At 39.8% G+C, this 25,690-nt stretch overlaps 1 protein-coding gene across 1 annotated transcript in view; it reads left to right on the top strand.

The window, feature by feature from the left end:
* LOC124595827 (transmembrane 9 superfamily member 3) overlaps positions 1-25,690 on the top strand; it is a 111,263-nt gene that overhangs the window by 35,709 nt on the left and 49,864 nt on the right. The window contains exons 6-8 of the mRNA XM_047134725.1: positions 362-528; positions 7,192-7,417; positions 25,258-25,466. Coding sequence (XP_046990681.1) covers positions 362-528; positions 7,192-7,417; positions 25,258-25,466 — 602 coding nt within the window. The remainder of the gene's footprint in view (positions 1-361; positions 529-7,191; positions 7,418-25,257; positions 25,467-25,690) is intronic.

Below are 25,690 nucleotides of genomic sequence, written 5' to 3'. Positions count from 1 at the left end.
CAATGAATATAACATGAACAACTCGTTGCACTAGTGCTAACCTCTCATGGTGATTCCGAGAAATTTTCAAACCACCCTCGTAAACAAAAAGTTGACAGTTACTGGCAGTATTGATTCATACAAAAATTTTATCAGCTGTGGATCATATTGCAATAAAATCATTATTCGGAATGTTTCTCAAACAGATTTTATCCATGACCCAGTATAAGTGTGCAGTGGTATTTTCTGTAGTTAAAGAATTACATGAGCAGTTTGTCCAAAATGGCAAATGGTTAAATAGAACGGGGATGAATGTTGTTCCAAAATGGTTGCCCAAATGGCAAGCAGTGTTACTTTGCTTTTATAAATTGGTTTGTTTCAGGAACGTGATTTGGGAGATGAATATGGATGGAAACAAGTGCATGGTGATGTGTTTCGCCCTGCCTCACATCCTATGTTATTCTCTGCCCTCATAGGTGCAGGTCATCAAGTTACTCTAGTGGTACTAAGTGTTATAATATTTGCAATCATGGGTGAATTATATACAGAGTAAGTATATTATCTGGTGCCTTTTATAGCTCATAGAGAATGAATCTGTTGGTGAATATATTTGGGAAAAAAAAAGTATAACGTGCAAACCTTTATGTCAAAGTATGCCTTAAAGACAATTTGTATAGAGTTGTCTCCGTCCCAGAAATACTTAGTCATATTAAATTTCAGAAGAAAGAAAAAATAGTTTCAAGATTATTTTCGCTCATTCAGTTGTAATTTTGAACAAAAAATAGCATTTTTTAGAATAGTGCAGGCCTTTGTTAATTTCTGGTGTTGTGTTTTTGTATTATTTTGGTTTTCAAACTGGACAGGATTTGAAGAACATTGTATTGCAGTATCTTATATGTTAACTTAACATTTAATTAAGTCCTTCTGTAGCCAGTGTCCACTATAAAACTTTTATGGCAGGTAAAATTGTTTGAGAACATGGACAAAAGTAGCTTACTTGGCTACTGCCCTACACATGATGTTCTGTCCAAATCTTTTCACCCATCAAACGGGGTGATTTCGGACACTGGGGTGAATGCGGACAGTATGGCTTATTTGCTCTTTGCCACTGCATAGAAACAAAGAGTTACTTACTTTAACGTCCGTGCACCAGTTATTTTAAGCACAAGAATGCATTTATCGCTTTCCAAAACTTTTATTTTGCATAATTTGTTTCCCTAGGTGAATAATTGACAAACAGTCTCAGTGTTACTGTTAAGATGTTTTTCTCCAATATCAAGGCAAACCTGGAAAATCTCCCACCATGTGTAAAATGTCGCCAAAATCAAATAAAAAGCATGTAGAATTTAAAAAAAAAGGCAGTAACTGTCCGAATTCACCCTCTATATACTGTAACTTCGGACAGAGATTTAAAGAACACGTGTGTCCAAAATCACCCCAATCCATGGGGTGACTTCGGACACTTTATTTAACTGCCTCAGATAAATATACCTACACATACACTTTCTGGTTATGTATTTGTTACACATATACCCTACCACTTCCATAACAGTCAATTTAATCTAACATTATATACGAAAGTTACAATCAAAATAATGACAAAACCGTCCGAAATCACTCTGTTTGAGAGTACCTCATAATTTTCATTTTGTTTCTTCTTCATATCTTCCAGCTGTTCATGTGATACTTAATGCTTGACCACCACTGCCATATCTCATACATGAAAATAGTTGTTACTCTCAGAGAAGTTACAAGTGTGTATTTTACAGCGCAGATGGTCAGATTAGAGGAAAATATATAAAGTTATGAATTCATTTGTCGTTTACTCTGTTGTGTGGGAGACAAAGTTGTGAAAGTAATGATTTGGATTTGAACATGTAATAATTAAATAGTCTTCCATTACAGATGCAGGTCTCTCATGAGATGTGGAAGATCAGTTTTTCAATATCCTGTTTTTATTCACATTTGTTTGTAGTTTGTGATGCCCTGATGCTGTTATTAATTTTTTTTTTTTTTTTTTTGTCATCACCCAAAATTGTTTATCTTGAACACACCACTTGTTGTAACAGGTTAGGACATAACAGTGCACACAATAAGTAATAATACATCCTCTTAACTCGTCATGGTAACAGGCTGGAAGTAAGATTTGTTTATTGTTCCGGAAGAAAGCTATGGAATAGCACAAATAACATAATTTGTTCTGAAATTTTATTGCAACATAAATGTAAGATGATGGAATACCAACCAATATGTAATGAGCTAGTACAGAAGCCATTCTTGGAATTGCACTCCTTTATATTTGCACATTTTAATACTTAATAAATAGTTCACAGTGAGACCGTAAGTTGTACAAGATGTGTTCTGTAAGTAATGCAACACTTTTTTCTGAAAGCAGGTTGGATTTATTCAGGATTCCAATACACCATCTGATTCCCCATTCTTTTGGCTACAAAATCCCATTTTTCAACATATAGCTGGGAGGACCTATGTGGCCTGCACGGTATTACTTTACTAGTAGAGCCAACATCTCGTCGCACCAGTAACCTCATCATCATCTACATATTGCTTTCTGTGGAGTGCATCCTTTGGCCAAATGGATAAATGGGTGGAAATCGGAAGATGTGAGATGCAGTCTTAAGGAGGATGAGGAAGAACAGTCCAATGAAGTTTTACGAGCTCCTCTCGGGGTGTGCAGACTTGTTTGCACTTTTTTGGTTACAAACATGCTGAAGCTGTTTCTTCAGTTTCCTAAGGATGGCACAATACACTCCAGCATAGATCACTGCATTGTGACGGAGGACAACAAACAGAATAAACCCGTCTGAGTCCCAGAAGACTGTCGCCTCGGCGTTACCGGCCGAGGTTGTAGCTTTGACTTTTTCTTCAGAGGAGAGGTGGTGTGGCACCACTCTACGGATTGCTGTTCTGTTTCTGGTTCGAAGTGTCGAACCTGTGTTTCATTGCCTGTGATGTTCGACAAAAAACTGTCACGGTCAGCCTTGCAACTGCAAGCAATTCTGCACAGATGGTCCTTCATTCCCATTTATAGTCATCTGTTAGGTGGTAAGGAACCCAGTGGGCAAACACCTTTGTGTACCCCAGCTGGTCTATGTGTGTGTCAGCACTACAAACAGAGATGTCCAGTTGAGCAGTGAGGTGTTTGATAGTGATCTGTAAATCACCTTGACAATGTCTGCGCATTCCAACATTGCAGGAGTTACAGCTGTGACTGCCTGTCTGGTACACAAGAGATTCGGCAGGTTTGTGCGACGTGGTTGCAACGATGACGGATGCCTCGCCTAACAACTTGCTGTGCTTTTGTTCACTGCCATACTTCCGTAGACATTCTTCAGCCACGTATGAATGTATGTGATGCTCCAGTTTTCTGCCAAAAGAAAATGATAGCCCTCTGCTTGGAATGCATGTTTGCTGCAGATGCTATTTTGAAGGGTACATGTAGTGCCACCACCTATTGGAACTTTATGAAACTATAGGGACTGAAGTTGGAATATTCCACAATATCACACAGAAAATTCTGCATTTTTCAAACTTAATTGGCCAAGGAAAAAAAGAATTGCATTACACCTCTTGTATTTTGTGATGCAGGGATATTGGTGATACTGGTGGGTTTTAGAATTTGCTCACAGTTTCTTTCCAACTGTGATGCAGCTTACATGGAAAGATTGTAATTTAAATCTCCTGTGATGGAGTTGTGTGTCCAGACCGTAAACAAGATATTTGATATAACCAGATTGCAGATTATAGTACTGTTAACCTCTGTGACACTGTGTTTCGCCCCACTTTTTTTCCATGTGTTAAGGAATATGGTCAAACACATCACATTTGTAGACAGAAGTGTGCTTGTTTGGTGAGGAGATCTGTATAATCATTCTTGGTGCTCTGGTATATAGAGAAATTTCGTCCAATGTTCCACACCATGCATCTTGATCATCTTTAAGATGAATGTTGTGCTTATCTATGGGGTGTGGGGTGATTCCAATGTAATTATGATCTGGATTTTATTGAGTCAGAGTGGCCTCAGGAATTGGAAAACTTACATGAAGGCAACTGCGTTTGCTGTAAACACTGATTTGTTCTGAGGTAGTTAGTATAACTGGTTTGCTTTGAGATTTGTTTGGTATGTTTATTTTCAACATTGCAGCCTGTATTTTAATTTCATCTGTGTACTACATTTGTATGGTTGTCATCAATACATTGTTAATCTTCATTGTTTCATGTTCGGGAATGTTGCACAACAACAAGGAATAAGGAATTTTGATGTGCTGATTTGTCAAGGGAAGTGAGTAGTAGGAAAATATTCCTGTTAAGCAGTGGTTAGTATTAACCAGCAAACTTATTCTTTTAATAGTGAAATGGTAATTAGTCTTGGGAAGCTGCTATGGGTTAGTGTAGTTATGAAAAGTTATTAATGCCCGAGTTCAGATTCTCCACTACTTAAATTTATCTCACAGAAATTTGCATCAAAATGGAGAGCTATTTCTGCTGCTAAAAGTTCACAGCATTGGTTGGTGTTGAAATCATTGCTTAGATAAAAATTCCAATAAACTGGTCCTACAGTTTTATTTGGTGACTGCTAACTTGGTGCCATGGTGTTCCATATAGGCTGAGAATTGTAGTGGATTGTGCATTGATGTCTGCCCTAAATTCTTGCTGCAATCAGTGTTCTTCGTACTGACTTGTCTTCCATGAATAATGAATTTCCTAAACATTGAGCTCAAAAAAAAAAAAAAAAAAAAAAAAAAAAAAAAAAAAAAAAAAAAAAAAAAGATATTCCATTAGCTGTTAGTCTATGATGGTCAGCTAAATCAAACAATGCGGAATCCAGGATGGAATGGCTACACTATGAAAAGGATAGATAGTTACTCAACACACATGATGTGATGAGTGGCAGAAAGGCACATTTTCTGGGGTGGCATGATGTGATGAGTGGCAGAAAGGTACATTTGATGGGGTGGCAGTGGGGTATAGAAGAGGTATAGGGCACAGAGAGGAAAGCATAACAGGTAAGTGTGGATGTGGGGGAAGATGCTTATGCTACCTATGAGAGTGTGTAGGGATTATGTGGGGAAAGGATAGTAGGCTGTTAGGTGCACAGCGTTGGGAGCCTGCATTGGGGGAGGGTGGATGGAGGACAACGATGAGAGGAGAGAAGTAGAGAAGGGGAAGGACTATACAGGTGTGCTGGTGGGATAGAAAGTGCTTGTAGAGCTGGAATGGGTGAAGGACGAGGATAGGCAGGTGGAGGACAGAACCTAGTGAAGGCTGAAACCAGGGGGATTACAAGAGCAAAGACCATGTTGCTGGGAGATTTCCTATTTGCACAATTAAGAAAATCTGGTGTTGGTGGGAAGACTCAGTCTTGGATTACTGCTTTGCAGCTTTCCTGAAATGCACAGATGTGAACTCTCCCAGCTACATAGCCCCGTTTTCATAACCTGTCTGGTTTTGGATTTCACTAGCTCCTGTCTTCCACCTGCTTTTCTCTGTCCTTGCTCCCACTCTAGCCCTACACGTGCTTTCTGTCCCACCAGCGCACCTACATAGGCGCGCCCATCCACTTCTAATGACTTGGTGCAAAAGCCAATAACGTACAGCAGGTTCTCTTTTTTGTTTTTTAATGTGCCTGTCTGCCACTTGACATGACCTGGACGCGGTAAGTAGCAATCAAATCATCTTCCATTGTACTTATGTGTATGTGTGATGGGAATGATATGGGAAAGGTAAGAACTCATTAATTTTGTTCCTTCAATCTACATCCTGTTAAAGAAAATCTGTGTTTGTGGAGAGGGTATAGCACTTTTTACAGTGACCTTTCATTTTACTGTCTGTCATTCCTTGATTGTAACTATCACTTTATATATCAACTCTGTAGACACAAGAGACCTTCCTTCCCGTAATGTCCCACTCATTATTTGATTTTAAACTAAAATTGAAAGTTTACCAACTGCCCCATTAATTAATGTTTATTTCAATAGTAATTTTACCAATTTACAAATGTAATTTAATGAATTGGTAATTTTTCCGGAAAAAAACTTGTTCACTGGAAATGTGTAAGTGGCTAATCTGTTGTGTTTCTGAGTTTTTTAAATATATTTTTCGGCGTTCTTTACTTAATACACCGTATTGAGTATTACATAATACAAACGAATATTTATAAAGTGACGTGCTACGCATAAAGAAAAGAACACAGTTTCAAATTCACAAGATGTTGCAGGTGACTTACTGTACGATGTGTTTCTCCTTACAAAATTGGAATAGGGTAATTAAAGATAACTTCAAAACAGTCTTCATACAATACAGTGAAATGCCCATTCATACAGAAACTTATTAACAGGACAATAAATGCCATGTTAGGACATGCTTAAGGCACTGTCCTGAAATTACGAAAAATGGCTACCATTGTTAGCTATGTAAAGTACGATGTGATACATATCGCACATTACAAACATTGGTTGGGGGACACTAGAATGAGAGAATTTTTTGGAAATGAGTTCTCAGCAGCAGATTGATGACTTTTATGTACAAGAGATTTGTTGTGAACTAAGCAACAATAGTACACGTACTTGCTGTTCCAATCAGCACAGCAAGTTGAACTGATCAAGAAATAAAGATAAATGAAGTTAGTTTACCAATAGAGAAGATGCATATTTGTAGAGACAGGCAGACTGAGAGCTAAATACTTGAAATGAATATTAATCATTCAGAAACTCAAATGGAGAGATTTTTTTTTTATTTTTTTTTTGGGGGGGGGGGGGGGGGGGATCAGAAGGCAGAAGGAAAAGATGGGCATATAAGGGTCGTGAAACGTTTCATAACTAGCCTTGAAACAAAACCACTTCTTCACAGTAACGATAAATCAAACCTCTAGTTGTGTATTGTATTGTGGTGATATTATTTAATATCTGTGTGTACCTCCGTAATACACATTGGCTATATTATTATATAACTAATTAAAAATGTTGAATATATGTATTTTTCTTTTAGCTTCAAGTTCCTCATTAGTTAAACATATTTGTTACAGTTTATAAGTGTTGCTTATTTTGCTGAATTAACATTAAAGTACACTGAACAGTGATCACTTACATAAGTTTTTCATTTACAGAGATTGTAGATGCACGATTCTGAAGAGTCACTCTTTTGTAAGGATAAGTATTGTTTGTTCAGCATTTATAGTTACATTTTAATTTTCAGACGTGGTTCACTCTTGAGTACAGCTATTTTTGTATATGCTGCTACTTCCCCTGTGAATGGATACTTTGGAGGAAGTCTGTACGCTCGAATGGGAGGGAAAATTTGGATTCGTCAAATGCTGTTGTCTGCATTTATGCTGCCAGCCCTTGTGTGTGGCACAGCATTTTTCATAAATTTTATTGCAATTTATTATCATGCTTCCCGTGCCATTCCATTTGGGACAATGGTAAGCTTTCTGTTAAATCAGCAATTTATATATTAATAAATTAATTAATAAATATTGAACTAAAGCATACTTTTAATGTAACAAGCTGCTCACCAAAGGTTACATGTCAAATGTAACATACTTCAAAGTCTCGAAATTTCACTCTTTTCTTAGTTGAATTTTTTGTTGTTGATGTTTTTGAAGTTTGTAGAAGCTTAATACATCATGACCATCTGGGCGGTATCTGTTTTTATTCCAAGTTTAGTGTGTAAACCAGCTGAATTTGATAATGTGGTTTGGGTGTTATTGCCTTTTGATGATTTGGTTGTACTTGAAAGTATTGTTGTTATTTTCTGTGTTTTCTAATGTTTTCAAAATTCTGCTTTTCATCTTTTTTGAGAAGACGCTATAATGCGGGATCTTTTGGAAGAATTATATTTAGTTATTATTGAATTACTGATTATATGTTCATAACTCAAGATTTATGTACCTTTTATGAGCTATTACTACGAAATTTTGTTACTGTAGTCATTAAATGTTATAGCTCATATTTTCAAAGTGAAGGTGTGTACCCTACTTTTCAGTCTGCTCTATGATAGTCTCCGATGTTAGAAAACAAAAATTGCTATACAGCTACCAAGAGTGAGCATTGCAATGAAGATCCAGAATACAACTTACGTCATATAGTAGTCGTCATTTGTCTGCTGTCTGGGAATATTATGTATTTTATAATTTTACTAACAGCAGGTGGCAGACTGTACTCAATGTTGTGTTTCCAGCAGCAATAGTTTCACTCAAAATGTGACAGTGTTTGTATAATTATTATGTATTGTTGAGAATTTTGTAACTAAATGTTAATATTAATTCAGCCCAGACATCAACAGTAGCAGGAAACTGCTATAGTTTATTAAAGGTAGCCATTGCACACTATGATTCTTATGTAAACACATGCTTTGATAGGACAGTATAAACAGGAATGTGGCAACACCATAAGAACTAACCAGTGACATTTATTAAGAGTTATGATACAATACGGTACTTAACTTTTCTACAGTTTGCTGTGTAGCACTTGGTGTATAAACAGAAAAATCTAAATAATGTTGTTATGAGACAGTTGCTACTCACGATATTGCGGAGATGGTGAGTCGCAAATAGGCATTACAAAAAGACAGTAGATGCACACTCATACTCGTGCAAACACTCTCATAATGTTGTTACATTCCATCCTGGATTTTCCATTGCTTGATTAAATAATGTTCGTAGTTTGCGGTATTCCCACTATGACTATCGTTTTCAGATGTGGTTCGCTCTTGAGTACAGCATATTTTTGTATATGCTGCTACTTCCTCTGTGAATGGAGACACTCTTGATTGTCCTGTTACTCTGTAAATAGCAACTACTAAATAAGAAGGTTGTCCTTGGAGAACTGGACTGATTTGGCTCCAGTTACTGGACTGAGTTGTCTAAATGCTTTATTGTAAACATCTGAATGTCTATGACACACAGTGTTTTGTGCTTGTCGGAGGAAGAATTTCCGTGTTTGCCAGTACAGGAAAGAAGCAATTTAGTCCATGGGTCGCAGAACACTCATTGGTGGCTCTCCACATTATTGGCAGATCAACACAAGACATAAATGTTCTTGTAGGGGAAGTAGAAAATGGTCTGTGAGTGCCATCTAGAGGAACTTCAGAGATGCCAAGTGGGTGGTTATCCCTGTGTGGTGGCAGCCTCTCACAGTACTTGTTTTGTAGCCTTGAGTCTGGTGCACAACATGTATAATGCCAAAAGTAGCCACAGGACCCAGGTAGTGTTCTGGATAATGACAAAACTCATGATCATGAACAACAACAGTCAAAAATATTGAACACAGCTTGAATTTGCTGCATAGTATTTCAGCAGTTTAGGGAACATAAAACAGAACTAGTTCATATTTGAAGAATTTGGCACACCAGGAGAGCAAACAAAAGAACGGTAATTGTGATGAAACTCATAAGCATCTGGCTACAATGTTGTAAATGTTTGCTCTCAGTTTTAGAATTAATTCTTTTTAGAGCTATATTATTATATGCTCACCTGTGAGCATGTGCATGTGTCTACACACACACTCTCTCTCTCTCTCTCTCTCTCTCTCTCTCTCTCTCTCTCTCACTATCGGCTGGCTACACAGTGCTTTACAGTTCAATAGGTGGACTGGTTGGGGTAGGGGCTGTGTCAGGTGGGGTGGGTATAGGGGGGAGAGAGGTGGGAGGCAGGAAGATAGAGTGGAGGTGGGTAACAAGTGGCTTAGTGGGAGGCAGGCAATTTGCTGGTTAGGAATGAGGGAGGGAGGGAGGGAGGGAGGGTTGGCAGGAGTATGTGGTTGGCTTGTGATGCACAGGTGGTGCCAGAGCCAGTGGGAAGTGACGCACAATGTAGGTGATGTGGAGACATGAATTTGGTGGGGGTGATAGGACAGAGAAAGGGGAAAGTGTTGGGTGGATGGTGTGTAGCCAGTGGATTGATGGAGGTTGAGGTCAGGAGGGTTACCAACAAAGGATGTATTGCAAGGATGACTTCCATCTGGGTAGTTCAGAAAAGCTGGTGATGGAGGGAAGGATCCAGATGGCCCGGGTCGTGAAGCAGCCATTGGAATTGGGCACGTTGTGCTCAGCTGCATGTTAGGCCAGTAGGTGGTGATCTTTGTTTTTGGGCACAGTTTGGCAGTGACCATTCATTCTGATGGACAGCTGGTTGGTTCTCATATCGGCTCCACACTTCCATCACATGCTTAGCTTATACACTTACACCCCGCTCTCCCGCATTTCTAGCCAGCAAAATGACTACCTCGATGTGAGCTGCTAGCTACCCACCCCCAAACCCTCTTCCTACCTTCCACTTCTCTCTCACTCTACCCACCCCACTCGACACAAGTCCCATCCTGCCTGGCCCATGTGCTGAACTGAAGGATGGCATCTGCACCCTGCTTACACTATGTAGGGGCAGAGGCATGTGCATGTACACAGGAGAGCAGGTGTGGTGGTGTGCAGGCACATGTGTTTTGTGTGTGTATTTGTACTGTAGCTTGAGAAAGGATGGATTCTGGAAGCTGGCAAGTTTTCTTTCTCTTTCGTGTGTGCTTGTTGACAACTCAGCACTTGCGCTTTTTGGTTATTTACATTCTACCAGACCTATCCTATGAGTACTCTTTGAAAGAAACAAGATATTAATTTACTGGAAGGAGAGATCTGGTAAGACTAAGGAAATGACAGTCACCAGAACACATTAATTAGTTCAACCATTGAATAATGATAATCTAATCAAATCTCTTAAACATCAAACAAAGTAATGTTGTTCGTATAACAACGAAAACAATCAATTTTTGACAATATAATGCAATTGGATAAATAAAAACTCTACACCAAGCAGCAAAGGAACACACACATTAAAGAAGGTTTTCTACATCTTTCATTTTCTTAGCTGTCTATTTTTCTCTGTTTCTTTCCCACCTCTGTTATTTCCACTCTTATTAATTCGTACATCATGTTTTAACAGAAATCTCTGTCTTGCATATTACCCTGTCTTCAACTTTTAAGCTCTCAGGCTTTCAATCTCATCCAGTGCAGGCCCCAACAAGCAGTCTTTCCTTCTCATCCCATCCGGTAAGTATCCATTGACCCATGGTTCTGGGTGACTTTTCCAACATTTTCCCCTTTTCCTAGACCTCTCCAGTCCTTTTCCTTCACCCCTCTTTGACCGAGCGAGGTGGCGCAGTGGTTAGCACACTGGAATCGCATTCGGGAGGACGGCGGTTCAATCCCGTCTCCGGCCATCCTGATTTAGGTTTTCCGTGATTTCCCTAAATCGCTTCAGGCAAATGCCGGGATGGTTCCTTTGAAAGGGCATGGCCGATTTCCTTCCCCATCCTTCCCTCATCCGAGCTTGCGCTCCGTCTCTAATGACTTCGTTGTCAACGGGACGTTAAACACTAATTTCCTCCTCCTCCTCCTCACCCCTCTTTCTTCCCCTTCAACCCTTCTGTCTGAAGAATGTTGTTTGTAGTACATTAAACTGACCTGATGTATGAAAATGCACTTTCTAGCAGTGCCATAACTTTATGGATCTTTCTGTTGTTTTAGTACACAAGGTGATTCAGACATTCCTTTATTGCTGCATGATGTGATGCTTTAATATCTCACACTATAAAGAAATTTCTCTATTCTGTGTCTTTATTGCTTCTATAATGTTGCAGTTATAGCTGTAGAATTACTCATGAACTTCATCTGACTGAGCCACATACTGATGGTTGTCATTAAAAGTGTTCCCATGTGAAAAGTAATTCTTAGAATAGTTATTGAATTATGTAACTCATAAAAATATGGAAATGTTGAAGCAGATGCTTGATGTTGTTGTGGTCTTCAGTCCAGAGACTGGTTTGATGCAGCTCTCCATGCCACTCTACCCTGTGCAAGCTTCTTCATCTCTGAGTTACTACTGCAATCCACATCCTTCTGAATCTGCTTAATGTATTCATCTCTTGGTCTCCGTCTACAATTTTTACCCTCCACTCTGCCCTCCAATACTAAATTGGTGATCCCTTGATGCCTCAGAACATGTCTTACCAACCAATCCCTTCTTCTAGTCAAGTTGTGCCACAAATTTCTCTTCTCCCCAATTCTATTCAATACCTCCTCATTAGTTATGTGATCTACCCATCTAACCTTCAGCATTCTTCTGTAACACTACATTTCGAAAGCTTCTATTCTCTTCTTGTCCAAACTATTTATCGTCCATGTTTCACTTTCATACATGGCTACACTCCATACAAATACTTCCAGAAATGATTTCCTGGCACTTAAATCTATACCCGATGTTAACAAATTTCTCTTCTTCAGAAACGCTCTCCTTGCCATTGCCAGTCTACATTTTATATCCTCTCTACTTCGACCATCATTAGATACTTTGCTCCCCAAATAGCAAAACTCATTTACTACTTGAAGTGTCTCATTTCGTAATCTAATTCCCTCAGCATCATCTGAGTTAACTCGACTACATTCCGTTATCCTCATTTTGCTTTTGTTGATGTTCATCTTATATCCTCCTTTCAAGACACTGTCCATTCCATTCAACTGCTCTTCCAGGTCCTTTGCTGTCTCACTACCTTCCCAAATGCTGCTTCCCTTTCATGCCCCCTTGACTCTTATAACTGCCATCTGGTTTCTGTACAAATTGTAAATAGCCTTTCGCTCCCTGTATTTTACCCCTGCCACCTTCAGAATTTGAAAGAGAGTATTCCAGTCGACATTGCCAAAAGCTTTCTCCAAGTCTACAAATGCTAGAAACATAGGTTTGTCTTTCCTTAATCTGTCTTCTAAGATAAGTCGTAGGGTCAGTATTGCCTCACGTGTTCCAACATTTCTACCGAATCCAAACTGATCTTCCCCAAGGTCAGCTTCTACCAGTTTTTCCATTAGTCTGTAAAGAATTCGTGTTAGTATTTTGCAGCTGTGACTTATTAAACTGATAGTTCGGTAATTTTCACGTCTTTCAATGCCTGCTTTCTATTTGATTGTAATTATTATATTCTTCTTGAAGTCTGAGGGTATTTCGCCTGTCTCATACATCTTGCTCACCAGGTGGTTGCTCACCAGGTGGTAGAGTTTTGTGAGGCCTGGCTCTCCCAAGACTGTCAGTAGCTCTATTGGAATGTTGTCTACTCCCATGTTTTGACTTAGGTCCTTCAGTGCTCTGTCAAACTCTTTACGCAATATAATATCACCCTTTTCATCTTCATCTACATTCTCTTCCATTTCCATAATATTGTCCTCAAATACATTGCCCTTGTATAGACGCTTTGTATACTCCTTCCACCTCTCTGCTTTCCCTTCTTTGCTCAGAACTGGATTTCCATCTGAGCTCTTGATGTTCATACAAGTGGTTCTCTTTTCTCCAAAGGTCTCTTTAATTTTCCTGTAGGCAGTATCTATTTTACCCATAGTGAGATAAGCCTCTACATCCTTACATTTGTCCTCTAGCCGTCCCTGCTTAGCCATTTTGCACTTCCTGTAGATCTCATTTTTGAGACGTCTGTATTCCTTTTTGCCTGCTTCATTTACTGCATTTTTATATTTTCTCCTTTCATCAATTAAATTCAGTATATCGTCAGTTGCCCAAGGATTTCTACTAGCCCTCATCTTTTTACCAACTTGATCCTCTGCTGCCTTCACTATTTCAACTCTCAAAGCTACCCATTCTTCTTCTACTGTATTTCTTGCCCCCAGTCTTGTCAGTCATTCCCTAATACTCTCTCTGAAACTCTGTACAACCTCTGGTTTAGTCAGTTTATCCAGGTCCTATCTCCTTAAATTCCCACCTTTTTGCAGTTACTTCAGTATTAATCTGCAGTTCATGACCAATAGATTGCTGTCAGAGTCCACATCTGCTCCTGGAAATGTCTTACAATTTAAAATCTGGTTCCAAAATCTCTGTATTACCATTATATAATCTATCTGAAACCTAGTATCTCCAGGCCTCTTCCATGTATACAGCCTTCTTTCATGATTCTTGAACCATAACTGTGATTAAGTTATGCTCTGTGCAAAATTCTACCAGGCGGCTTCCTCTTTCATTCCTTAGCCCCATTCCATATTCACCTACTACGTTTCCCTCTCTTCCTTTTCTTACTAACGAATTCCAGTACCCATGACTATTAAATTTTCGTCTCCGTTCACTATCTCAATAATTTCTTTTATCTCGTCATACATTTCATCAATCTCTTCGTCATCTGCAGAGCTAGTTGGCATATAAACTTGTACTACTGTGGTAGGTGTGGGCTTCGTATCTATCTTGGCTACAATAATGCATTCACTATGCTGTTCGTGGTAGCTTACCCGCATTCCTATTTTTTTATTCATTATTAAGCCTATTCCTGCATTACCCCAATTTGATTTTGTATTTATAACCATGTATTCACTTGACCAGAAGTCTTGTTCCTCTTGCCACCGAACTTCACTAATTCCCACTATATCCAGTTGTAACCTATCCATTTCCCTTTTTAAATATTCTAACCTACCTGCCCAATTAAGGGATCTGACATTCCACGCTCCGATCTTAGAACGCCAGTTTTCTTTCTCCTGATAACGATGTAGTCCTGAGTAGTCCCCACCCGGAGATCCGAATGGGGGAATATTTTACCTCCGGAATATTTTACCCAAGAGGATGCCATCATCATTTAACCATACAGCAAAGCTGCTTGCCCTCTTGGAAAATTATGGCTGTTGTTTCCCCTTGCCTTCAGCTGTTCGCAGTACCAGCACAGCAAGGCCAGTTTGGTTAGTGCTACAAGGCCAGATCAGCCAATCATCCAGACTGTTGCTCCTGAAACTACTGAAAAGGCTGCTGCCCCTCTTCAGAAACCACACGTTTGTCTGGCCTATTAACAGATACCTCCCCGTTGTGGTTGCACCTATGGTTCGGCTATCTGTATCACTGAGGCATGCAAGCCTCCCCACCAACAGCAAGGTCCATGGTTCAAGGAGGGAATAGATGCTTAACATACTCACAATTAAATATGCGTATAAATATGAATAGATGCTTCACATACTCATATTTATATGCATATTTTTGTATTATAAATTGCCCAAAATAGTTTTGCAACACTTGCTTATCTGTGGATGTGTGGGCTTGGATTCAGGGAGAGCAGGGAATGAAACTCAGGAAAAACTGTATGGAAAACAAAGTAAAAGTAGTCTGTTCAAAAGTGCATACCTTTGCACATCTGTGAAATCAAAATTGACTGCTGGGTAACATTCAGTACTGTCTGTGATTTTAGGCTTTCCCAGTGTATGATGATTTTGAGATGTTCTCTGTCATTCAGCCATATGGCAGTGTTCAAATAGTGCTGGTCTGTTACCATCTTCAGTTGAAGATAACACAAAGTCATGTTACCAAAATACCACACAATTTGGCTACCACACAATTTGGATGATTCCAACCTGTGCATGCTAACGTTCTTGAATCCTCTTTGGCTTGTTGTCCACAAGGTGGTTGAGACATTCCTTGTCAAGTCTGTCCCATTCCTCCGTGACAAATCCTTCTGAGGTCATTCAGTGTATTTGGAGGTTGTGGTGACAATACACTGCAAGTTGTGACTGGTGCCAAGCGTCTACATCATGAAGAAATGGTGGAATGTAGGTGCTGTATATTTGTGCATTATCATTTTGAAAGCGAGACCTGTTTCTAGAGGTCCACAAGTCCCTTAACTACACCTGCAGATATTATAATTTTGTTAACTATTTTAACACTGTGTGTTGTAGCTTGATGCTGATTGCCCCTGGCCTAAATTTTTGTCTGCTGAAATAGTCTCAAAATTTACGTTCTGTTGACTAAGAACATAAAGGCTGATCATGACTACATTTTAATACAAATAGCCCATCATATTCTTGATATGTGCTGCAAGTTACAACCATCTGCTGCAATTAGTGAAATGGATTTTTTGAAATTTTATTTCAGACATTTCCATAACATTGGGAAGTCAGACGGCAGTGTTGTACAAGTTGCCATTACTGTTTAAAGTTTGTCATACAGTTCATTTATCAAAGTGTGTTAATTCACGATAGTGTTGAAACATATTAACCTGCTACACTTCCTAGTGTAATAAGCATAGCATTCAATATTTGTAAATACATCATCCATCCAAAAAGTTCAGGGACTGATTTCAGTACTGCCATATAGGTGATATCAGTGTGGTAACAATAGTGGCAACTTGAACTAACAACTGTAAACAACAGGTGTGCATTCAGCCAGTCAGTTGTGAGCAGGCAGTGTTAAGTAGTGGATGTGCAGCCATAGTGTGTCAACATTTTGTTACTAATTGGAATGGAGCAACGTCTCTGACTCAAGTGTTTCAAATTAAATTCTCCAAAGTGTTTCAAATTAAATTCTCCAGAATGTTTTGAAAAGGAGAAAAATATGTACAGTGTTTGTCTCACTACACATCACCTCCTGAACAAAAACAACAAAGCGTGTGGATGCCTGTCATGACTCAATCGAAGTGCAAAGCTTGGACGTCGTGGGTGATGAGACTTGGTGTTATCAGCAGGAACCTACCACAAAATGACAGAGTACAGAAATTTACACAAAAGATCAACAGTTTGATGACATAAGACATTCAAACCAGTGTGACACACAAGTTGAACATCATCTGATAGGAAGACTTTTCTGACATTTCACATTGTTGTTTGAACATCTGTGAATTGTGCTCATGTGGTGGATGATCACGTAGAACACCTGAAGCATTAAAACTACCCTCTTGACTTTTCTTTATTCTTTTTCTTATCCCAATCTTGAAAGTTTCTGGACCGATGGGGTATATTTGAGAGCAACATTAATAGGTTCACAGTTGTTATTCCGAAAGTTAGGTTTATACACAAGTTGAATCAGGTTGTGAATCAAAGATTCTATTGGGTGAAGTGTTCACCAAAGACCCTTCATGTAGCCCTGTGACAGCTTTTGATAATTGTATAAGTGATCTTAGATAATGTAAATGAAATAGGAACAATGCAGACATAAGCCGATTGCTGTTAAGATGAAAATAGGATGCACGTTTTATTGTGCACAAAACCAGGAAGAAGGGCTTATCATCTTCTTTAGTCTTGCAGATATCAGCAATGTATCTACCCTTTCTAGGACATTACACTTTGAAGCCAGTGTGGTGGCACTCCTTCCAAAATGGGTGCTAATAATGACTTAAAAGAAAAAAAAAATTATTATTATTGATTGTATATAACACATCAGAACTGGTAAGGATGACATTGACCTTTAACTTTGAACCACAAAGTAATTAATATTGAAGAAATACCTGTGGATTTCCACATCATTACAGGCTGTTATTCACAAAGCAGTTACTACTGCTGTACAGACCTGTACCTATCACTTGCTGGATAATAAGTTGAAGGATCTTGTCGAGATACTGCACAGCCCTGAAATTACTATAGATATTAAGAGGCATCTGGCATCAGTACGTGATACAACTCAAAATGTGATGGCTAGCTGCAGATAGAACTGTTACCTACTGAACATGTGGGACTGCATAACTGTATACTGGAGATGTGCATTGGTAGCTAACTGCCTCCTACACTCTTCTGTGATGATCATCATTCATCAGAATCCTGCATTCATCACCTCTCATGCACCTGTCAGTGAAGAGAACCTGATGCCATTGATCAAGTTTCTATTCTAGATGTTTTCTTTTGTTGAACATCTTTATGCACCATGCTGCAGGGCTATTTTTATTCTTGTCTGTGATGGATGCCAAACTGTTCATGTGAAGGTTGGCTCAACACAGGACTCCCATTTGTCATCAGATAAACAGCACACATGCTGTATCTTTCTCCTTGACACACCTACAAGCTGTGGTTTGCAGATAGCAGTGATCAGTGGGTGTTGTTAACATAGGTTGAACATTGCAATTTGGCTGGAAAATTCCCGTATTGACAGCCTTTCATGCTAAAATGACACTGCACGTACAATCCGGTCTTGTTGACCCTTCCAGGCCCATTTACATACAGTGTACACAAACCACACTGTTTTTCCAGGATTGGAGACACAGTGTACTCTGTTGAACTATACTGGTCAAAAGAATATTGAAAAAGAGGTCATTTTGTTCCTCAAAACATATACTATTAGAGTTATGATGGTGATGCGAAACTGTTGTTTGTGCAGTTCATTGTGGTCACTTTTGTTTTCATCACTTGCCTAATGATAGCACTCCCAATTATTATTTTTTTTAATTTTTTTATTCGTGTCAGAAGCACCATGGATACAGGAATATAAAAAAAATGAATAGCCCACAGTGTATATATATATATATATATATATATATATATATATATATATATATATATACACACACAAAGATGAGGTGACTTATCGAACGAAAGCGCTGGCAGGTCGACAGACACACAAACATACACACAAAATTCAAGCTTTCGCAACAAACTGTTGCCTCATCAGGAAAGAGGGAAGGAGAGGGGAAGATGAAAGGAAGTGGGTTTTAAGGGAGAGGGTAAGGAGTCATTCCAATCCCGGGAGCGGAAAGACCTACCTTAGGGGGGAAAAAAAGACGGGTATACAGTCTCTCTCGCGCGCGCGCGCACACACACACACACACACACACACACACACACACACACACACACACACACACACACACATATCCATCCACACACAAGCAGACATATTTAAAGACAAAGAGTTTGGGCAGAGATGTCAGTCGAGGCAGAAGTGCAGAGGCAAAGATGTTGAATGACAGGTGAGGTATGAGTGGCGGCAACTTGAAATTAGCGGAGATTGAGGCCTGGTGGATAACGGGAAGAGAGGATATATTGAAGAGCAAGTTCCCATCTCCGGAGTTCGGATAGGTTGGTGTTAGTGGGAAGTATCCAGATAACCCGGACGGTGTAACACTGTGCCAAGATGTGCTGGCCGTGCACCAAGGCATGTTTAGCCACAGGGTGATCCTCACTACCAACAAACACTGTCTGCCTGTGTCCATTCATGCGAATGGACAGTTTGTTGCTGGTCATTCCCACATAGAATGCGTCACAGTGCAGGCAGGTCAGTTGGTAGATCACGTGGGTGCTTTCACACGTGGCTCTGCCTTTGATTGTGTACACCTTCCGGGTTACAGGACTGGAGTAGGTGGTGGTGGGAGGGTGCATGGGACAGGTTTTACACCGGGGGCGGTTACAAGGGTAGGAGCCAGAGGGTAGGGAAGGTGGTTTGGGGATTTCATAGGGATGAACTAAGAGGTTACGGAGGTTAGGTGGACGGCGGAAAGACACTCTTGGTGGAGTGGGGAGGATTTCATGGAGGATGGATCTCCGCTAATTTCAAGTTGCCGCCACTCGTACCTCACCTGTCATTCAACAACATCTTTGCCTCTGCACTTCTGCCTCGACTGACATCTCTGCCCAAACTCTTTGTCTTTAAATATGTCTGCTTGTGTGTGTATATGTGTGGATGGATATGTGTGTGTGTGTGTGTGTGTGTGTGTGTGTGTGTGTGCGAGTGTATACCCGTCCTTTTTTCCACCTAAGGTAGGTCTTTCCGCTCCCGGGATTGGAATGACTCCTTACCCTCTCCCTTAAATCCCACATCCTTTCGTCTTTCCCTCTCCTTCCCTCTTTCCTGATGAGGCAACAGTTTGTTGCGAAAGTTTGAATTTTGTGTGTGTGTTTGTGTTTGTTTGTGTGTCTGTCGACCTGCCAGCACTTTCATTTGGTAAGTCACATCATCTTTGTTTTTAGATATATTTTTCCTACGTGGAATGTTTCCCTCTATTATAGCGTGTGCGTGTGTGCACAGAAACAAAATGTTATAGGCATTTGGCCCATAAGCGGGCTAAATCGACAGCATTTGGGGTTGCCAACATTAGATCCTCTAAAGTGCAGTGTGAAGGACATTCAGGGCAGTTATACATGTGCTGGGTCATCTGCACCTCTCCACAGTCGCAGAGATTAGATGTTGTAGAATACCCCCACTTCAGAAGGTTATCTCTTGACCGTGCAGTGTTGGTGCGTAGCCTGTTTAGTGATCTCCAGACCACCCAGTCCTCATCATAGCCTGGTGCCATTTCTTCCTTTGGTTCCATCCAGTGCCCTTCTCCCGACCACTTCCATCTCTCCACCCTAGATCCAGGTTGGTCGCTAAAATCTTCGGTTGCTCTGAGAAAACTGCGTCTAGATTTCAAGTGTTTGGTGGCTGGCTGAGTTTTGTGGAGGAGGTGGCTCTCTGCCATCTCAGCCCTCGCTCTTTCACTATAGGCTGCCGCTTCTCTTCGCACTGCAGGAGGTGCAATCCCAGCAAGATGGTAGAGCTTGTCTGTTGGCGTCGGTTTCAGACATCCAGTGACGAGCCTGCAGGTCTCGTTCAGGGCAATGTCGACCTGTTTAGCGTGGGTAGAGTTGTACCAGACACTGCTTGCATATTCGCCTGCTGGGAAGCAAACTGCTAGTGCTGTGGTCCTCACTACCTCTGGCTTTGCGCCCCAGGAGGTGTTCGTTATTTTCCGAAGAATATTATTTCTGCCGCTCACCTTCATTTTGGTGTTAATACAGTGCTGTTTATACGTCAGAGCCCTGTCTAGGGTTGCTCCTAGGTATTTGGGGTTAACGCAGTGTTGGAGGAGTGTGTCCTTCCAGAAGACACGCAGCTAACGGGATGCCTGTTTGTTACGGAGATGGAAGGCGCAAACTTGTGTTTTGCTAGGGTTTGGCTTGAGTTGATTGTCGGCGTAATACTGACAGAGCATGTCTAGCGCATCCATGAGCTTTGTCTCAACATCCTCAAAGGAGTCACCCTGTACGGCCATAGCACCGTCGTCGGCGTAGATATAGTTTTCCATACCAGCTGGCAGTGGTTGATCGTTGGTGTATATGTTAAAAAGTAAGGGTGCCAGTACGCTGCCCTGAGGGAGACCATTTTTCTGGGCCCGCCACCTGCTATGCATCCCTTGGAATTCCACAGAGGACCTACGGTTCTCTAACAGACTTCTAACTGTGGATGTGAATTTAAAGTCCCTGGTAATGGCATACAGCTCCTTCATTAGCAGACGTAAGTTGACGGTGTCATATGCGGCTGTCAAGTCTATAAAGGCGACACCGGTTATTTTCCGGTTCTCATAGCCGTCTTCAATCAGCTGCGTGAGGTTAATTACCTGAGATGTAGTGCTTTTCCCTGGGCGGAAACCTGCTTGTTGGGGGATTAGGTAGGGTTCTATGGTACTGGAGAGGCGATCCTGGAGTATTCTTTCAAAGATTTTAAAGATATGGCAGACAATCCCAATTAATAAAGAATCATGACAGGTGATCAGAATTAATTAGGTTAATAGGTTTGTAAATGAAAATGTTTTAAAAGGAATTGCTGTACAGTTCATGCCAACCTTGGTGACAAGTGTATGAGAGTGCTGAATCTCATACTTGTCGTCGTCATCACCACCACCATCGTTAACAAGAAGCATCAGTGTTCCTACTGCATTTTGTTTTCTATTGTTACCTGTCCACCATGTATCAGGTCATTGTTTCAGTCTTCATAACAAATTTAAACATAAATTTATTGACAATGATCAGTTACTTGTCAGTTTGTTGCTGGTTGGTAGGTTGTTGCCTAAGAGTTGCAGGTAATGTTCCCCCTTGTGTTTTGATGCTGTAGAATAAAAATTTGGTTACAGGGCGATTCTGTGATGATATTAAAAACTTTAATGGGTGGCGGAGAAGGGTAAATGTATCAATTTGAGGTAAGAACTCTGGTGTGGAAATGACAGAGTTGAAAGTTATAAGCAAAAATTGTTCTGATACTTCTTACAGTGAACTTACTGTACTGCAAACTCTTTGCTTTCTATATTTTGGGAGGGGCTAGTACAGACCTGGACTCTAAAATCTATACCTTAAGAGGTATGAGCACTTCATCTTTGCTACTGTGAAACACATCTCTTCTGCTGAACAAGTGATCACAGCTCTTAAGGTATGCATTTTAGTTACAGAATCTCCCTTTATACCACTCCCATTATCAATGGATATTGAGACACATAATGCATCAATTGTTACCAGAAAGTTCTCACAAATAATAACGTGGCAAATGTAATCCTTCAGACTTCCCTGATTGTTGACATGTTGAGGTGTCCGGTATTCTGCCAGAGATCAGCATCATTCTTGCATGATATTTCAACAGTTTGACTTGTTATTATCATCTGATGCTACCTGAGATGGCTCATTGAGTGGAATATAAGGTTAGAGGCAGTCCACTCCTGCTAGCAGCATCCTTGTTTTAACCGAGCGGGGTGGCGCAGTGGTTAGACACTGGACTCGCATTCGGGAGGACGACGGTTCAATCCCGCGTCCGGCCATCCTGATTCGGTTTTCCGTGACTTCCCTAAATCGCTCCAGGCAAATGCCGGGATGGTTCCTTTCAAAGGGCACAGCCGACTTCCTTCCCCGCCCTTCCCTAATCTGATGAGACCGATGACCTCGCTGTCTGGTCTCCTTCCCCAAAACAACCAACCAACCCACCATCCTTGTTTTCCACTTGCAGTCCACTCTTACTACAAGTGTCTAAGACAGGCAGCTAAATTGGCTATTGCTAAGTGCGGCCTGGAACTCAATCGTTTCATGCATTGTTATGAATTGAGAGTTCTGATAGTGACCCTCAGATACTGGGACAGTGTAATAAGAGTGTCTACAGAGATGAGGGTGACAGAGAACCTCATGAATTGTGACTCTGGGTACCACCTCAGCAGAGCCTGGGACCCTACACTGGAGTTGTGAAAATGCAATGGGGACAGCAGCAGAACTCCGCAAAAAAACTGAGTGTGCGGACATGGAAAACAAACACCAAATAGAACACCCTTCATCCGGACCAAAGATGGAACATTGCAGGGTGCTTACTCCATTGGACCAAAAACAGAACACCAGTATGTAGATGGGTGCAAGTGACATGCTGAAACACCAGCACTTGGCCTGGTGCACCAGACTGAAGAGGGAACACCAGAGAACATTTCTAGTGGCAGCAGACCACAGAGAGAACATCTGGATTTGCAGTAGACTAAAAACAGAACACCTGCCCCCAGGCAAGCACTCTGGACTGAAGAGGAAACACCTAAGGACACTGCTAGTGGGAGCAGACTGCTAATAGAACACCGGTAACCTACCATGGAGGGGAAAAGCATAGATATAAATACTCGACCCGTTCCATTCAACGAGCAGTCTCAGGTAGCACCTGATGAAGACAAGAAGTAACATTGTCAAAATGTTGTTCAAGAACGATGCTTATATCAGACAGAATACCCGACATTTCAAAATGTCAGTGACATGGCACATTGGGTATTGTTAGACGCCACTGCACTTGACCCGTTGCCACACATTGCTCATATTTAGTGTTGTATTCTGATATATTTCCTGCGAATGTTTCTCACTGATAAATGCATTGTGATTTCTACAGTGTTGAATTCTATCATGACATGCAGGTTAGCTGCTGATTAACTTTAACTACGTTACCAAACATTGCATTGCTATAGCTGTAAAATATTAAAGTAAATTTGTCAGTCAACAGGAGTATGAGAATGTTAAAGAAAACTGCCAAATTTGAATACATGATTTGTGAACTCGCTACATGCTACAAACAGTAAGAGCTTCTATGTTTTGAGTATTTCAAGCGTTCAGTTTTGGTAGCCCCCCGATATTACACTCTCCATTGAAATAACTGTTCCTAAGTTGTAATTGCATTGGTATTATCAGTTCTATATAGTTTAGAGAATCTTAGTTAAAAACATAAGATTTGAAACAAAATTCAAAAATTACGTATAATGTGAAATTATATGTTCGCAAATATTACTACATTTTCAAGATGTAACTTTTAGACACATAGGAAGTCATTCTATATCTGCTGTGCTGCTTGTTGTTATTTGGTTTAATGTGTAAACTTCCCCGATTGTTTTCATTTTTCATATAAATGTTAATGTTTTCATAACTGTGTGACTCATATTTTGAGCAGTTCTCTGTAAATTATACTGTAGTCAAAACAGCTCATAGATCCAATGACATTATTTTAAAATAAATGTAACAGTTATCATGAAAAGATGAAATTAATATGATTGAGTTTGTGCTGTTAACCTTCAAGCAGGCACACCTGTGTATAAGTGTACCAACGACGAATAACACTGTCCTGTACCATTCCATTGTTGTTTTAAAATTGCGAGTCTGTATCTGTTCATTATTGCTTCTGCTAACTCTGTGATATGTTGTGTTGCCATATGTCCTAGTGAACAGCAGTAGTATGAAATAGAGAGTGCACTAGATGAGAAAAAAAATACGGAAGAAAATGACCTACATTCTGAGCTAACAGCACAATCTGACAATGAGGCAATTGTTTTCAAGGTAATTAGCAATTGAATAAGGCATTGGATGGGATCTACTGCAGCAGTAGTATTAAATGATTTGTATGGGTAATTACTGTGGTGCAACTTTTGTACGTCGCAATAGAGTGATCTAATGGAAGTTGATTTTATTATTTTTTATTATTAAACAGTGATCTAGCTCATATAATGTAACTTTATTTTTTTCATTGTTTAATTGAACTAAGATCAAATTGTGATATTGCTCATACACATTTACCTTTGTAACATAAAGACAGTTATTCTTGGCATGTGTACAGAGTATGCCACATGCCTACTTGTGTTTTAAAAAAAGGATGCATCCGTTTGAGGGTTGATCTGTGTTGTGCCGACACCAAGCAATAACTCTCTATCATTTACGTAGTTGTACCTAATATTATTTCTGATGTAGACTTAGAGTAAATGTTATTGTACAACTCAAATGTCTTAGTATTCATAAAGAGTACTTTTTTAAAAGATGGACTGCTATGCAGAATTACATTAGAGTGGTTGTCAAATTTGTAGATAATGAAAAAACGTGTACAACACTGAAGCCATCTATTGCTTTGTGTCATACAAGAAGACAGTGCATTGTCTGCTGTTGATGTGATCCTAATTGTTCTTGTTATAACATTGAGAACATTGTCTGTTGATGATTATCGCAAGAAAGAGGAAAGCAAATTCATTGTCTGCTGTTGATGTGATCCTAATTGTTCTTGTTATAACATTGAGAACATTGTCTGTTGATGATTATCGCAAGAAAGAGGAAAGCAAATTCTGATCTGTTCAACTATAGCTGCTATTTTGATTCAAAAATATTTATACAATACACTGTTCAAATAATTATGTCAAATATGTAGAAAAATTCTTCAAATTTAATGTTTATGATGAATAATATGTAGCTTAGTTAATTCATATTAATTTTCATGTGGAATGAGGATGTTGTTCTTGTTTCCAGGTTGCTGTGACTTGCATATGCATATTTGTCATATTACCATTGACCCTTGTTGGCACTGTACTGGGTAGAAATCTTGCTGGGCAGCCCGACTATCCATGTCGTATCAATGCTGTCCCACGTCCAATACCTGAAAAGAAGTGGTTCATGGAACCTGCAGTAATTGTTATCCTTGGTGGTGTACTACCTTTTGGATCAATATTTATTGAAATGTAAGTTTATCTGACTTCAAAAAGGGTCTGTGATTTCCGAACTAGCGGTTTTCATTTATAATTGTATTATTTTTATCTGTACTAGAAAGGACAGCAATAACTTCAAAATAATTCTTTTCCTGTTATTGGTACTAACTTTGGGAAAAGAAATAATTAAAAATGTAATTTCCATCTGAATGACATTTATAGTTGGTATTATTATAGCCAGATTTGTCTTATGAAGC

Source organism: Schistocerca americana, chromosome 2, assembly GCF_021461395.2.
Source record: "Schistocerca americana isolate TAMUIC-IGC-003095 chromosome 2, iqSchAmer2.1, whole genome shotgun sequence".
NCBI classification, from domain to species: Eukaryota; Metazoa; Arthropoda; class Insecta; order Orthoptera; family Acrididae; genus Schistocerca; species Schistocerca americana.
The sequence above is the reverse complement of the archived record's forward strand: the minus strand, read 5'-3'. Positions and strand labels throughout refer to the sequence as shown.